This window comes from Triticum dicoccoides, chromosome 2B (genome assembly GCF_002162155.2).
Source record: "Triticum dicoccoides isolate Atlit2015 ecotype Zavitan chromosome 2B, WEW_v2.0, whole genome shotgun sequence".
Classification (NCBI taxonomy): Eukaryota; Viridiplantae; Streptophyta; class Magnoliopsida; order Poales; family Poaceae; genus Triticum; species Triticum dicoccoides.
In genome coordinates, this window is record NC_041383.1 from 180,935,248 (window position 1) to 180,950,537 (window position 15,290).

General features: G+C 47.8%; 1 protein-coding gene across 1 annotated transcript; it reads left to right on the forward strand.

The window, feature by feature from the left end:
• Positions 1-12,103: 12,103 nt before the first annotated feature.
• On the forward strand, positions 12,104-15,065 carry LOC119362922. The gene is made up of 5 exons (XM_037628203.1): positions 12,104-12,417; positions 12,536-12,609; positions 13,181-13,313; positions 14,124-14,387; positions 14,486-15,065. The coding sequence occupies exons 1-5, from the start codon at positions 12,292-12,294 to the stop codon at positions 14,762-14,764; spliced, it is 876 nt and encodes a 291-aa protein (XP_037484100.1). The 5' UTR covers positions 12,104-12,291; the 3' UTR covers positions 14,765-15,065.
• Positions 15,066-15,290: the final 225 nt, after the last annotated feature.

The following is a 15,290-nucleotide window of genomic DNA, read 5'->3' on the forward strand; positions in this document are numbered from 1 at the left end:
TATCTGGCATGAGCGGTCGAGTATTCGGTCCAGATTGGACGGACCCGGAGTGGTTCTTTTGAATGGCTTCTTCCGCTGACCGGGTTTAGAGCCTCGGAATCCGGCGTTGACTGCCGTATCCTCATTGTTGTCGCCACTAACGCGGCGTTTGTTTTTTGCTTCGACACGACCTGCCGTTGTGGTCCTTGGTATCCGGACTGCCAGCGTTTTTACTGAGGTTGTTGCTGCGAGCTAGCCAGCTATCCTCTTCCGCACAGAAGTGGGTCATTAATGATGTGAGGGCTGCCATGGATTTCGGCTTTTCCTGTCCTAGGTGCCGGGCTAGCCATTCGACGCGGATGTTATGTTTGAAGGCTGCGAGGGCCTCTGCATTCGGACAGTCGACGATTTGATTTTTCTTGGTTAAGAACCGTGTCCAGAACTGTCTGGCCGATTCATCTGGCTGCTGAATTATGTGGCTTAGGTCATCGGCGTCTGGTGGTCGCACATATGTGCCCTGGAAGTTGTCGAGGAATGCGGCTTCCAGGTCCTCCCAACACCCAATTGACTCTGCGGGCAAGCTGTTAAGCCAATGCCGAGCTGGTCCTTTAAGCTTGAGCGGGAGATATTTGATGGCGTGGAGATCGTCGCCGCGAGCCATATGGATATGAAGGAGATAATCCTCGATCCAAACCGTGGGGTCTGTTGTGCCATCGTAGGATTCAATGTTAACGGGTTTAAACCCTTCAGGGATTTGATGATCCATTAGTTCGTCTGTGAAGCATAGTGGGTGTGCGGCGCCTCTGTATTGAGCAATGTCACGACGTAGCTCAAGAGAGCGTTGTCTGCTATGTTCGGCCCGGCCGGAGTTGCTATATCCGGCACGACGGTATTCGTCGTGGGTCGTGGGGCATCCATGTGATCCATAGATAGATCTGGATTGTCTTGCCTTATCCTCCAATATATCCCGCAAGTCCGGCGCGTTCCCTCGTGGCTTCGGACTTTTTGAGCGGTGCCGGGGTACGGTTCTGGTGGAGGGCCTAGATGCCTCTCTGTCGCGGCCACGAGGTGGTCGGTCTGCCGTATTGTGCGCTGGTGATGAAGGTTTGTATGCTTCCTCCTCTAGTCGGGGGAGCAACTTGCGTTTTGGGTAGCTTTTGGAGGGGCGTTCGAGTTCATACTCTTCGGCCGCGAGGACCTCGGTCCATCTGTCGGCCAGCAGATCTTGATCAGCTTGAAGCTGTTGCTGCTTTTTCTTTAGGCTGTTCGCCATGGCCATTAGCCTGCGTTTAAAACGCTCTTGTTCGACGGGATCCTCGGGCACGACAAATTCGTCGTCGTTGAGGCTTGCCTCGTCTCCGGAGGGAGGCATGTAATTGTCATCCTCTAACTCCTCATCTACCGCTCTCTCTCGAGGGCTGGCTTCCCCGTCCTCCTGTGTTGAGTTGTACTGGAGGGGGTTGTCTTCGGCACTTTCTGGGGTGTTATTATCTCCGGTGCCGGAATCTCCATTCTTGCTGTGGCGGGATTTAGAGCGGCGCCGCTGACGTCGGCGCTTGGGTTGTTTCTTTAAGGAATCTGCCTCCGCTGCTTCTTCGCCGTCCCCATCTTTTGCGGTGTCCACCATGTATATGTCGTATGACGAGGTGGTCTTCCAGTGCCCTGTAGGCGCTGGTTCTTGATCGTCTCCGGCATCGTCGTCCATACCGTAGGTGTCTTCGGAGTCGTAGTCTAGCATGTCGGTTAGATCATCGACAGTGGCTACAAAGTGGGTGGTGGGTGGGCTTTGAATTTCTTCGTCGTCCGCATCCCAACCATCCTGGCTGTAGTCCGGCCAGGGCTCTCCGGATAGTGAGAGATGCTTTAGCGAATTTAGGATGTCGCCAAAGGGTGAGTGCTGAAAGATGTCCGCAGCAGTGAACTCCTTGATCGGCGCCCAATCAGATTCGATCGGCAGGGGCGCAGGAGGTTCGGAGTCCGGCAGGGAGTCCGGCACCTCGGAGTCACGAGCTTTATAAGGGACGAGATCAGTGTTCGGCTCCATCGCCGTGGAAGTTGCAGCTCCCGAGGCGGTGTCCAGCCACCTGTCCTCGATCTGCGCGATCGGCTCCGGACTATGGGTCAGAGCGGATTCGTGTGCGGCCTCCAATGTACTGTCCGGCGGCAGAGTTAGGTCGTGCCCATCGAGACAGTGCGGCACGCTCGGCTGCGGCTCGGATCCATCGAAGATCAAGTCTCCGTGGATGTCCGCCGTGAAGTTTAGGCTCCCAAATCTGATCTGGTGGCCAGGGGCGTAGCTTTCGATCTGCTCCAAATGGCCAAGTGAATTGGCCCGCAGTGCGAAGCCGCCGAATACAAAGATCTGTCCGGGGAGAAAAGTCTCACCCAGGACCGCGTTGTTGTTGATTGAAGAAGTCATCAAGCCTATCAATGACGACACAAAGGAACTCTCAATGAAAGCACCAATGTCGGTGTCAAAACCGGCGGATCTCGGGTAGGGGGTCCCGAACTGTGCGTCTAGGCGGATGGTAACAGGAGACAAGGGACACGATGTTTTTACCCAGGTTCGGGCCCTCTTGATGGAGGTAAAACCCTACTCCTGCTTGATTGATATTGATGATATGGGTAGTACAAGAGTGGATCTACCACGAGATCAAGGAGGCTAAACCCTAGAAGCTAGCCTATGGTATGATTGTTGTAATGGTTGTTCGTCCTACGGACTAAAACCCTCCGGTTTATATAGACACCGGAGAGGGCTAGGGTTACACAGAGTCGGTTACAATGGTAGGAGATCTACATATCCGTATCGCCAAGCTTGCCTTCCACGCCAAGGAAAGTCCCATCCGGACACGGGACGAAGTCTTCAATCTTGTATCTTCATAGTCTTGGAGTCCGACTGACGATGATAGTCCGGCTGTCCGGACAGCCCCTAGTCCAGGACTCCCTCAGCGCTCTCCACCTCAGACTTGGTGGCGGACAGTCTGTCGGCATCCTCCGTTGGAGGAGAATCCGGCTCGCGCCTTGCGCTCGCCTCCCCCTCCAGAACAGGTGCTGGAGCTTGGCTGGTAGAGGTTGGGTTGGCAACCTCTTCGCCCGCAGTCCGGCGGGCACTTTTTCTCCTACAAAAGTCATGAGCACTCAAACGCTTCCTAGGAACGTTGCTCTGAATAACGAACTGTGAGCTATACCTTTGCAGCGACGTTTCAATCCGCGCCGCGCTCCTCTTCCGCCTACTAGGTCGGACTGACCCTTGTTGGTCAGCCGCCATGGGCTCGGCTTCCCGCCTTGAAGGCGCCTCCTGCAAAACACCATCACATATGGGGGTCAGAAATGAGCAAGGAAGAAATAATGGTCTCAGGACTTCAGTCACAATCACCTGGGAAGCCGGATATAGGCCGGGGTAGTCAGCCGTAATGGCGACTAAAGCATTGTCCATGCTGAGTTGGTGGAACACCCCGTCAATCAGTTCCACCTTTATGTCCGGATCCTCTTTGGAGGCCGGATCCTGGGATCTCTCTGGATCCTCGGGTTGCGGAGCCGGACTAAGCATGCCCTCCACGACCCGGCGCAGCTCCTGCGTCGAAAGCATAATATAAGAAACTTAAACTTTGAAAGCGTGGGTCGGGCACTCAAAGTGTTCGCTTACCCAACGCCGTGGGTTAGTCATGGAGAACCCGTTCAACGGGCTCGTCCGGAGGAAATCCTCCTTCTCCCCCTTGTACAGGCCGGACAGGATCTTCGCCAGGTCTTCGGCCGATCCCGGCCCTTTGCGGCCATGACGGGTGGCATCGTCCTCCCCATTGAAATCCCACATAGGGTGGCCCCTGTATTGCAGTGGCTGCACCCCTCGCATAATGTATGTTGCCATGACTCCAATCATGGTCAACCCGGAATGGGCCAGTAACCTAATCCGGCCCATCAAATAATGGACGCTCTTGTCTTCCTCCAGCTGGGGGCTCCGTGGGCGCCAGCTAAGGCGTTTCTTCAGAGGAGCATTACTGAACTCCGGGAGGCCGATCCGAACAGGGTCCGGCAGCGGAGCGTCTTCTATGTAAAACCATTCTGAAGGCCAGTCTTCGGACGCCTTCTTAGGGGTTCTGGATGGATATCCGGTCCCGACGATGCACCATATTTCGGCACCGCCAACTTGATATATAGACCCCTCGTGAGAGCGGGGCACAAGGCAGAACAACCTCTTCCACAACGCGAAATGGGGCTCGACGCCCAGAAATAGCTCGCAAAGAGCAACGTAACCCGCGATATGCAGGATAGAGGCGGGCGTGAGGTGATGGAGCTGGAGTCCATAGAACTCTAGGAGCCGGAGGAACGGATGTATAGGAAATCCGAGCCCCCTTATCAGATAGGGGACGAAGCACACCCGCTCCCCTTTGTTGGGATTTGGGGTAGCCTCCGCTTGCTTCCCACCTTTGTAGGTGGCCAGCCCGGCTCGAACCGGAACCATGAAGGCCGGAGGGAGATATCCCTCCGCTTGGAGCATCACCAGCTCGTTGTGCGGGACAGAACATCTCCTCCAATCTCCTGGCAGAGGGCTGGGAGCGCGAGAAGAGGAGCCGCGTCGACGGTCCATGATGGAACGGATTTTTGGGTCAGAAGCGCTCCGATGAGTACTCGCGGAAGGAAGATGGTGTGATTTGGATCTGGATTCTTGCCTCTCTTATAGGCAAGTTATTTGCGTAGCTAGGGGGTAAAACATAAAAGATACCCTGGCTTTTCGCATTCATGCGACGCGTGGAAGAAGGCCATTATTGGGCGTGGAAGCCAAGAAGCGCGACATTGATAAGGAAGTCGGACACTGTTCGGCAGGTACATGGAACTTAAAGGAGAACCCGCCTTGCAACGCCGAACACTACATACGTGATGGACTTATTGTCATTGAAGCCTGGTTCGGGGGCTACTGAGGGAATCCTGGACTAGGGGGTGTTCGGACAGCCAGACTATCATCGTCAGCCGGACTCCAAGACTATGAAGATACAAGATTGAAGACTTCGTCCCGTGTCCGGATGGGACTTTCCTTGGCGTGGAAGGCAAGCTTGGTGATACGGATATGTAGATCTCCTACCATTGTAACCGACTCTGTGTAACCCTAGCCCTCTCCGGTGTCTATATAAACCGGAGGGTTTTAGTCCGTAGGACGAACAACCATTACAACAATCATACCATAGGCTAGCTTCTAGGGTTTAGCCTCCTTGATCTCGTGGTAGATCCACTCTTGTACTACCCATATCATCAATATCAATCAAGCAGGAGTAGGGTTTTACCTCCATCGAGAGGGCCCGAACCTGGGTAAAAACATCGTGTCCCTTGTCTCCTGTTACCATCCGCCTAGACCCACAGTTCGGGGCCCCCTACCCGAGATCCGCCAGTTTTGACACCGACAGGGAGCAATTATCTAGAGTAGCTACATACAGAGCATTGTAGACACATAAAATTTGCAAAGTACATACGGCTCTGAATTTAGCAGACCCGTTGACTAAACTTCTCTCACAACCAAACATGATCACACCTTAGTACTCTTTGGGTGTTAATCACATAGCGATGTCAACTAATTATTGACTCTAGTAAACCCTTTGGTTGTTGGTCATATGGCGATGTAAACCATGGGTGTTAATCACATACAAATGTGAACTATTGGTGTTAAATCACATGGTGATGTGAACTAGATTATTGACTCTAGTGCAAGTGGGAGACTGAAGGAAATTTTCCCTAGAGGCAATAATAAAGTTGCTATTTATATTTCCTTATATCATGATAAATGTTTCTTATTCATGCTAGAATTATATTAACCCGAAACTTAGTACATGTGTGAATACATAGAGAAAACAAAGTGTCCCTAGTATGCCTCTACTTGACTAGCTCGTTAATCAAAGATGGTTATGTTTCCTAACCATAGACATGTGTTGTCATTTGATGAACGGGATCACATCATTAGGAATGATGTGATGGACAAGACCCATCCATTAGCTTAGCATTATGATCGTTACAGTTTCGTTACTAATGTTTTCTTCCTAACTTATACATGTTCCTCAGACTATGGGCACATAGAATCTCAAGGCATGGTGCTACGAAGGAGACTTCGTATGAGCTAGTATATGGTCAGGAGGTTGTTTTACCAGTGGAAATAAATTTGAATGCTTTGAAAATAGCCAAACAAAATGATTTATTGGCAATAGACTTTTATAACTTGATGATGGACAATATTGATGAGGTTGCCGATAAACGTTTGGCTGCTTTGAAGGCCATAGAGATAGATAAGTTGAGGGTGGTAAGAGCTTACAATAAGAAAGTCAAGTTGAAGAATTTTCAAGTTGGTGATCTCGTTTGGAAAGTGATTCTGCCGATTGGTTCGTGAGATAGGAAATTTGGGAAGTGGTCTCCAAGTTGGCAAGGTCCTTTTAGGATTACAAGAGTAGTTCCTGGGAACTCATATTTGGTAGAATCCGTACAAGGGACATTGTTACCTCGAGCTCTCAATGGCAAGTACTTGAAGAAATACCACCCGAGTGTGTGGCAAGAAACCTAAGTAGGCAATGGCCGATATACGATTATCGCCCTTAGCACAAACATGGCCGATACATAATTATCGCCCTGAGAAAAATAAATGGCCGATGGAGTGTTGACATCGTCCTTAGAACAAACACCGTGCATATTATTTTTCGGTGTGCAAGCTTTGCCGAAAAACAGGAGGGCATGTGTTGACATCCGATTTTGGCATGGCATAAAAGAAAATGAGATTGCTTCGAGTGAAAGGATTTTCAGTGTGGAAAGTTTCACATCGCCAAGTGGAACAACTTTTATGTTTAGGTTATCATCATCCGAACCCATCTTAGGGATCGAAATTGTACTCCGAATGGCAGAATTCAGTGTTCCGAGTGGTTTTCGGCCGATCACGCCTTCAAAACAACCCCGGATGAAGGATCACTCTAAAGGAATTGTCTTCATCTCGTCGAGGCAATCGATTTTGATATATAAATCATCACAATCCGTTGTATGCAAAAGTTAGAGACAATACACTGCAGATCGAACCTAAACGAAAATATGGCACGAGGTACCAGACGCCCTGTTAAATGGGTCGTGCAAGCAGTTTGGCCCTCAAGAAGGCCTTGAATCAAAAAACCTTCAAAACGGGAAAGTTTCGTCTCGTCGAGCCGATCTATTTTCATATATAATTCATTTTAATCCAAGGTCGTATTAGACCTGGAGAGACAAATCAAGATCATGCTATGTTTTCAGTCGGGAAATCCGAGTGAAAAGCTTACCATCTGAGTGAAAACTTACCGATCGAGTGAAAGTTTGCCGTCCGAGTGAACTTATTATCATCTGAGCGAAAATATAGTCATCCGAGTGAAAAGATTACCATCGGAATGAAAACTTGCCGATCGAGTAAGAGATTGCCTTCTGAGTGAAAATATAGTCATCCGAGTGAAAATTTTGCCATCCGAGGGCAAGATTCTAACATCCGAGTGAAAAAGTCCAGTCGGACGATCCGAGTGAAAGAATCTAATATCCGAGTGCTCCGACCAGAAGCTGAAGATGTGCCCGAAAGATTATCTAGATGGCCTTGGATGGAAAAGTGTTCAACACAGAAGTTGTGTGCATCATCAAAATGGTAAACTTTGGTTTTGGAGTCGTCATCATCTGAGATAGTATACGGCCTGCAAGTTTACAACGAGACTCGGACAGTATAGTTAGCTGCAAGACCGAGCCCGACTCGAGATTAAAGATGGCTTCGTACAGTATCCGAGATGGCCTTGTTTGGAAAAGTGATCAACATAAGAGTTGTTTGTCTCGTCAAGACGCACAAATTTGATATTCGGGCCATATTCATCGGAGATCATATGCAAACTCGATGGACCGTGCAAAGAGGAAGACAGAAGTTAGGGCCAGATTCAGACTGGATCCAAGTTGGACTGGAACTAAGACTCTAGGACGTGAATTAATGTAATTTTTCATGTAAGGAAAACCTAGATGAATACTTTGCTTGTACGGGAAGTCCAGCCGCCTCTTATATATGTTGGGGGTGACGGCCGATTGAACAACTCACAATCAACATATCAATATACTACTTTTTCAATCTACATTTTATCTCTCCAGCGTTTTTCTCTCTCGTTCTTCGTTGTTCCTCAAGTTTGAGAGTTGCGAATCCCGAGGCTCTAGGGGCGAGCAAATCGACCTACGGTAGCCCATAGCCGCCGCACTCCCTGATGGGGTCCCTCTTGGGTGTGCGGGGTTTTGGGTCTCAAAAGCACCCGCCGACTGTCTTGCGTATCGCGCTGTCGGTCGGGTCTCCTCCGACGTGAGCTGCGGTGCATCACCCCCGGTGTCGAGGGTACACGTGACGTGTTCGTGTGTCAACAGAAGCTGCATTATTGTGCTATGGCATAGCGCGTAGAGTTTCTTTTGGTCACCCTAGTCTGTCCTTGGTGCTGGCCTGCCTTGCGTTGACTTGTTTTGGGCTCCTGAAACTTTGGCTGATTTCAGTCTGTAATAGGGGTAGTTTATTTTGGTGCTGCTAGGTTTTCACCCTATAGCATTCGTTTCAATGACGGGCGAATGTGGTGGGTTTTCTAGCAGTGCGTTGAACTCGCTTTCCCTCCTTTTCCCGTTTCCTGAAATCTCTATAAGACTATTGTATTTCCGTTCTATGCAATGGAAAGGGGGTTAGCCTGGTTCAAAAAAAATCCGGGCCACCAATATAGACATCCATCCAAACATCATCTAAAAAACACAACATAAGAATCAAATAGAAGTAGTATTCCTAGTTAAAAAGGAATGGAATGAGCACAAGATGCAAAAGTACTATCTCTCTAGTTACTAAGCTCCTTTGAATTCCTTGCCTCTGGTTGCTCAGGGTTGAGGTGGGCGTTGTTGGGCCAAGTTGTAGTGTGTGTTCGTTGCTTACGTGTTATGTATAACAATTTATTATTGTTCTGTCTCTCAACTACGAAGTATATATATTACACTCCTTTCGCTTCTTTTACTTTGCATATAAATTTTGTCTTAAGTCAAACTCACTATAAGTTTGACCAAGTTTAAAAAAAATAGCATTCACAATATGAAATCAATATTACTAGATCTACTCACTCCGTTCCAAAATTATAAGGTGTGTCAGTTTTTGAATAGTCAAACATGTGCATGTTTGACTAAGTTTTTAGAAAAAATATATCAATATCTACAGTACCAACTTTGTATCATTAGATCCATCACGAAAAGTATTTTCATATTTACTTATTAATTTATTTATATTGTATATGTCAATATTTCATTTTATAATCATTGTCAAACGCACACAAGTTCTACTAGCATGAAAATGGATACACCTTATATTCTGAAACGGAGGGGCTATCATGGAACATATTTTCATACTATAATTATTTGGTATTGTAGATGTTGGTATTTTTAAATGTAAACTTGGTAAAATTTTGCAAAGTTTGTTGAGACAAACCTAAACCTAATTCGCAGAGTAAAAAGAACCATCTTAGTTCTTGTATTGGACCCATCTTAGCACAAATGATTCGGTGCGCATCCAAACTGACAAATTGGTACCTAGCGAATCCCAAATCTAATTCGGGCCACCAGAATCATTGGCAATACTATGCCTGGGTGTCACTCCTTCTTGCTTGGATGGGAAAAGTTTTATACTGTTTTGCCTTGGGGGCTGTCACTTGGGCGATCTGGTTACTCGCGTAATCGTGTGACCCTTGTGAAAAAGTTGATTAAAACTCCATTTGAGATTGTGTTTACGGCTTGTTCTCTTCTTCTTTATTGGGCAGGTCTGCAAAAAGGAGACGATGTGAAGAAACTTCGCGCTGGAGCAGAGATGATCAGCGTCGGAACAATGGCGTTGATGAGGATCTGTGATGCGTCTTCGAAGATTGGAGGACAGTAAGAAGCTGCGTTACTATGTTGTGGCGTAGCGCGTAGAGTTTATTTTGGTCACCCTATTCTGTCCTTGGTGCTGGCCTGCCTTGCGTTGACTTGTTTTGCGTTCCTGAAACTTTGGCTGATTTCAGTCTGTAATAGGGGTAGTTTATTTTGGTGCTGCTAGGTTTTTACCCCATAGCATTCGTTTCGATGACGGGCGAATGCGGTGTGTTTTCTAGCAGTGCGTTGAACTCGCTTTCCCTTCTTTTCCCGTTTCCTGAATTCTCTGTAAGACTGTTGTATTTCCGTTCTATGAAATGGAAAGGGGGTTAGCCTGGTTCAAAAAAAAAATCGGGCCACCAATATAGACATCCATCCAAACATCATCTAAAAAAACAAAACATAAAAATCAAATAGAAGTAGTACTCCGAGTTAAAAAGGAATGGAATAAGCACAAGATGCAAACGTACTATCTCTCTAGTTACTAAGCTCCCTTGAATTCCTTGCCTCTGGTTGCTCAGGGTTGAGGTGGGCGTTCTTGGGCCAAGTTGTAGTGTTTGTTCGTTGCTTACGTGTTATGTATAACAATTTACTATTGTTCTATCTCTCAACTACAAAGTATATATATATATTATACTCCTTTCGCTTCTTTTACTTTGCATATAAAATTTGTCTTAAGTCAAACTTACTGTAAGTTAGACCAAGTTTTCAAAGAAAGAAAATATGAAATCAATATCACTACATCTACTCGCTCCGTTCCAAAATTATAAGGTGTATCATTTTTTGAATAGTCAAACATGTGCATGTTTGACTAAGTTTTTAAAAGAAAAAAAATCAATACCTACGGTACCAACTTTGTATCATTAGATCCATCACGAAAAGTATTTTCATATTTACTTATTAATTTATTTATATTGTATATGTCAATATTTTATTTTATAATCTTGGTCAAACACACACAAGTTCATGAAAATCGATACACCTTATATTGTGAAACGGAGGGGGTATCATGGAACATATTTTCATACTATAATTATTTGGTATTGTAGATGTTGGTATTTTTAAATGTAAACTTGGTAAAATTTTACGAAGTTTGTTGAGACAAACCTAAACCTAATTCATAGAGTAAAAAGACCCCCCCCCCCCCAAGATGGGCATGGTGTATAGGCTCAGGGGGTCATTTCTTCCTGTGATAAATAGTGTATTAGAATCAAATAACAAACCAATTAAAAAAATTCTTTTCATGTCCATGTTAGCGTCCAAAACATGCACGGCAATTTTCATGGGAGACGGAACAATAGTCTTTCTTCAATGAAAAAACAAAGTTGAGTAGTCGAGAAATGCAAAAACTGTGTCGTCCAACTCGTTGTGCTTTTACACACATTGAGATGTTTGGGCCTTCCACCTAAACATTTGTACATAACATTTAGACATGAATATGTGCATGGCTAATTGTTATCACATTTTTTGACATTTATATAAATATTTTTAGTGAATGGGAGCAAATGTTCCCGGGAGTCGAATTGACTATCGAAATATATACCAAACATTGAAGGCTGTGACTTTTACATTGTCCGCAAGAGGCCAATGGCAGATATCTCATCCAACTTGATTCGTCAAATTTCAGTCCGTTGTAACATATACGAACCAGCCATTAAGCTAACAATTTAACCTATAATCAACAATGATATATATGATGATTAACTGACAATTACGCATGGAGAATCAACCGGCCGTAGTAAATCATGTACAACATAAACATATCAAACTTAACTCACGACCGAAGAACGAACGCGCCAAACATATCGATTCACGGGAGGCGAAATTGAGGGAGCACCAGCGCTAATAAATCGTGCAACAGCCACCAGATCATCCTAGAACATTCCCGTAATCCCATCATTGACCGGAGGGGCAGCACCAGCAGCAGAGCAGAGAAAACGGCAACGGTAACGGACACAACAGCGCGCCCGTTCCGGCCGCACGCGAACGTTCGGAAATTTCAAATACCGGGGGAGGGCGAGGCGAGGCGAGGCGTACGTACGTTACGTTACGGGCGGACCCGGACCCGGCCCCGCCCGCGGTCAACCCCCTCCGGGCTTCGGGACGGGCCCACGCGGAGATCGTTGCACAGTGCGTCCGGCCCTACATGTCATGGACGGCCAGGCCCGGTGGGTGGAGGGGCCGACGGGCGCGCGTGGGGTCTTTAAAAAAGGGGGTCGGGGCGGCACAGCGACTCCTCCCCCTCACCTTCCTTCCATTCGACTCCACTCCACTCCCCCCCTCCCACCTCACCCTCGCCTCGCCTTTTTAGAGAGAGAAACACGAGCTCCCCACAACTCCACCCCCACCCGCACCCCACCGAGGTAGTAGAGAGAGAAACCCAGCCCCAGACCTTCCCCCACCCTGCACCGAGTAGAGGAGGAGGAGGAGATGGAGAGGCCGGCGCCGGTGAGGAAGTCCCACACCAACACGGCGGACCTGCTGGCCTGGCCGGAGGGGGCGCAGCCGGAGCTCGCGGACGCGGCCACGCCGCCGCCCAACCGCCGCCCGCACCAGGTGACTTCACGGGACGGAGGCGGATGCCCGTCCCCTGCTTCTCCCTTTTCGAATTGCTGAGTCAGGGGTTCGATTGTTTCGTCTCCTAACTCTTTTTCCCCCTTCTCTGCGTGTGCAGCCGTCGGAGGCGATCCACAAGGTGGTGTTCGGCGGCCAGGTCACGGAGGAGGAGGCGGAAAGCCTCAACAAGAGGTGAGATCGGGGGCATCTGGCTAGTTGCGTGCTACTTTCTCCTGCGGGGAGGGTGCTCGGACGAACGATTTCGGGCTGTGCTTCCGTTTCGTTCACAGATTTGGGCTTCGGCGATTAGTAGATCTCTCGAGTTTTATGCCGCCTCCTTCGGGAATCGTTGGTCTCTGGGATGCTTTCCTCGATCTGCGCATCTGATGTCTAGGGAAATACGCCTGATTTGAATTTCTGTTTGGTTGGTGAGATATGTGCGCAGAGTTTTTGTGCTGTTGGATAGGCTTGTAGGGTCACATGGTCTGTGTTCTCGACTGCTCATGCAACGGTGTTTGCACCCACTACGTCATACAATTTTTGTTGATGTGCTGTTGGGCTGGATTTTTTTTTTTTTGAATTTGAACTGATCACTGATGTGTTTGCACCCTGATTTGTGCATAAACATCTTAATTTACTGTGTTCTTTAGATCTTAGATAAAGAATCTTGTCACAAAGAGGCTTATTTCGCCCTGATTTACTGAATTACACGGTGCAATTCACTGAATGAGCTGTTCATTTATTTACTTAATTTTCTCCTCAGGAAACAATGCTCGGCTCCCAAGTGGAAGGAGATGACAGGAAGTGGCATATTTGCAGCTGGAGGTGAGGCTGAGGAAGATGAATCCGCCAACGCTTCTGCAACACCCGTCCGAACAGCTTCAAAGAATTATCAGGTGCTGCTTTCTGTGAAATCTTTTTTTTTTCTCTCACAGAACAGAAATATGTTGATTAATACCCTCTTTCGATCTGCCATATCGCACACTGAATTAACTGTTATGCATTGGTAGTAAGGACTATGGATTTTTATTTATTCGCATGCTGTGCTGAATGATTGAGAGGGTAGCACTTATTTAGTATCCCCCTGATTTGCTTACACATTTGATATTAGCTGCTGGTTGCTAGAATCAACCTTGTTAAATGTTCTAACCTCCAGGTCAGAAGTTGTTGGGATGAATCTTGTGGAAAGGGTCTGGCTATATATAGTTATTGATATGTGGTCACATTGGTTGGTGACCTTTCCTTGTAAATTCTAATAGAACTGGACCTTGATTCCACTATTAAACTAGGTCTTTGTTTTCAATTGCTTTGTTTGGTAGACAGTGGGATTTAGGTAGTCAGGTACTTTTAGTTTTTTACCTCCGTTCACAAGATACAGCATTGCAGCTTAGGTGTAGTTCTTCATGACATTTCTTAAAAGTAGACCAACTGTTTCCATAATTAGGAGGACTACATAATTAACTAGAGAAATACTCTTATCTTAAGTTAAAAAATATACTATAGAAATACTGTTACTGCACTCGGTTTTTTCACCGGTACTCTAAAAAACTGTAAATTCGGCGCCTCTGGTGTCATGAATTACTTGCATATGCATACTGTAGTAAGTACTAATCAGTAGTGTGGTTTGTGCGGTTACAAAACTAAGTACATTTCGCTCCATATAGACTTCGTGACAGAGCTCAGTCTGATTTTGTCAAATTATACAGGCAATCAGTACCATAAGTCACATCTCCTTTGCTGAGGACGAAAGTGTCTCTCCCAAGAAGCCAACCTCCATAGCCGAGGTGGCAAAGCAGCGCGAGCTAAGTGGCACGCTCCAGAGCGAGGATGACAGCAAGCTGCAGAAGCAGGTATCCAATGCGAAATCAAAGGAGCTCAGCGGCCACGGCATCTTTTCTCCTCCGGAGGACCCCCGGCCACGCAACTCGGAGAACGGCTCGACCTCGCAGACGCCAGGGAAGAACGCACAGGTTAGCATTTCTCAACAAACACGTCTCCTCCTAATCTGGACACCGGACGGTTTCCCAGCTCTGAATGGAGTGCTTATGCTTTCAATCACTTTCGGCAGATGAGCAGCATCAAATTCGGAGAGGCCGACGACGCCGACAGCGTGGTGAAGACCGCGAAGAAGATCCCAACGAAGAAGTTCAACGACCTGACGGGCAACAACATCTTCAAGGGCGACGCCGCGGAGGCCCCCGGCACGGCGGAGAAGCAGCTGAGCGACGCCAAGCTCAAGGAGATGAGCGGCAGCAACATCTTCGCGGACGGCAAGGCGCCGGCCCGGGACTTCCTCGGCGGCATCCGCAAGCCCCCCGGCGGCGAGAGCAGCATCGCGCTGGTCTAACAGCGACGACAACCCCTGATGGACAGGACAGACATAGCCTACAACATTCTTCCTTCACCTTCACCTTCACCTTCACCCCGTGCCGTCTCGATCTAGGAGTGATTGATTTCTAGGGAGCTTTTTTTCTTCTTCGTCGTCGTTCGTTGGTGGGACTGATCTGCGATTGAATTTCTGGTTTGGTTTTCCCCTTTTCCTTTTCCCGGCGCCGGGTGCTTTCCCTTCCTGTTCTCGCTGTTAATTAATCCTGATGGTGTGGCTAGTGGCTGCGGCAAGCAAGCAACGTTGATGGCTCGTTCGTTCGTCGGTTCGTCGTCAGGTCGCCTCCTCCAAGTTAACAACAATTGGTGTGCATTTTGCTGCGTTTGTGGTTGGGTTGGGTTGGTTGGTCGTGGCGTACCTAAAGTAAGTGATGTTTCAGCTGCTGCGGGATCTTGGATTCTTTTTCCTTATTGCGTGCTGCGTCTCGGATGCCCTGCTGGTAGGTCCGTCCGTCGCATGGTTCGTTCGCTCCTTGCAGCAGTGCCAC

Excerpts from the sequence above, each read along its gene's own strand:
- LOC119362922 (XM_037628203.1), top strand. The coding sequence starts at position 12,292 with ATGGAGAGGCCGGCGCCGGTGAGGAAGTCCCACACCAACACGGCGGAC. Across the intron at positions 12,418-12,535 it reads CCAACCGCCGCCCGCACCAG|CCGTCGGAGGCGATCCACAA; the intron begins GTGACTTCACGG and ends CTGCGTGTGCAG. Across the intron at positions 14,388-14,485 it reads CGCCAGGGAAGAACGCACAG|ATGAGCAGCATCAAATTCGG; the intron begins GTTAGCATTTCT and ends CACTTTCGGCAG.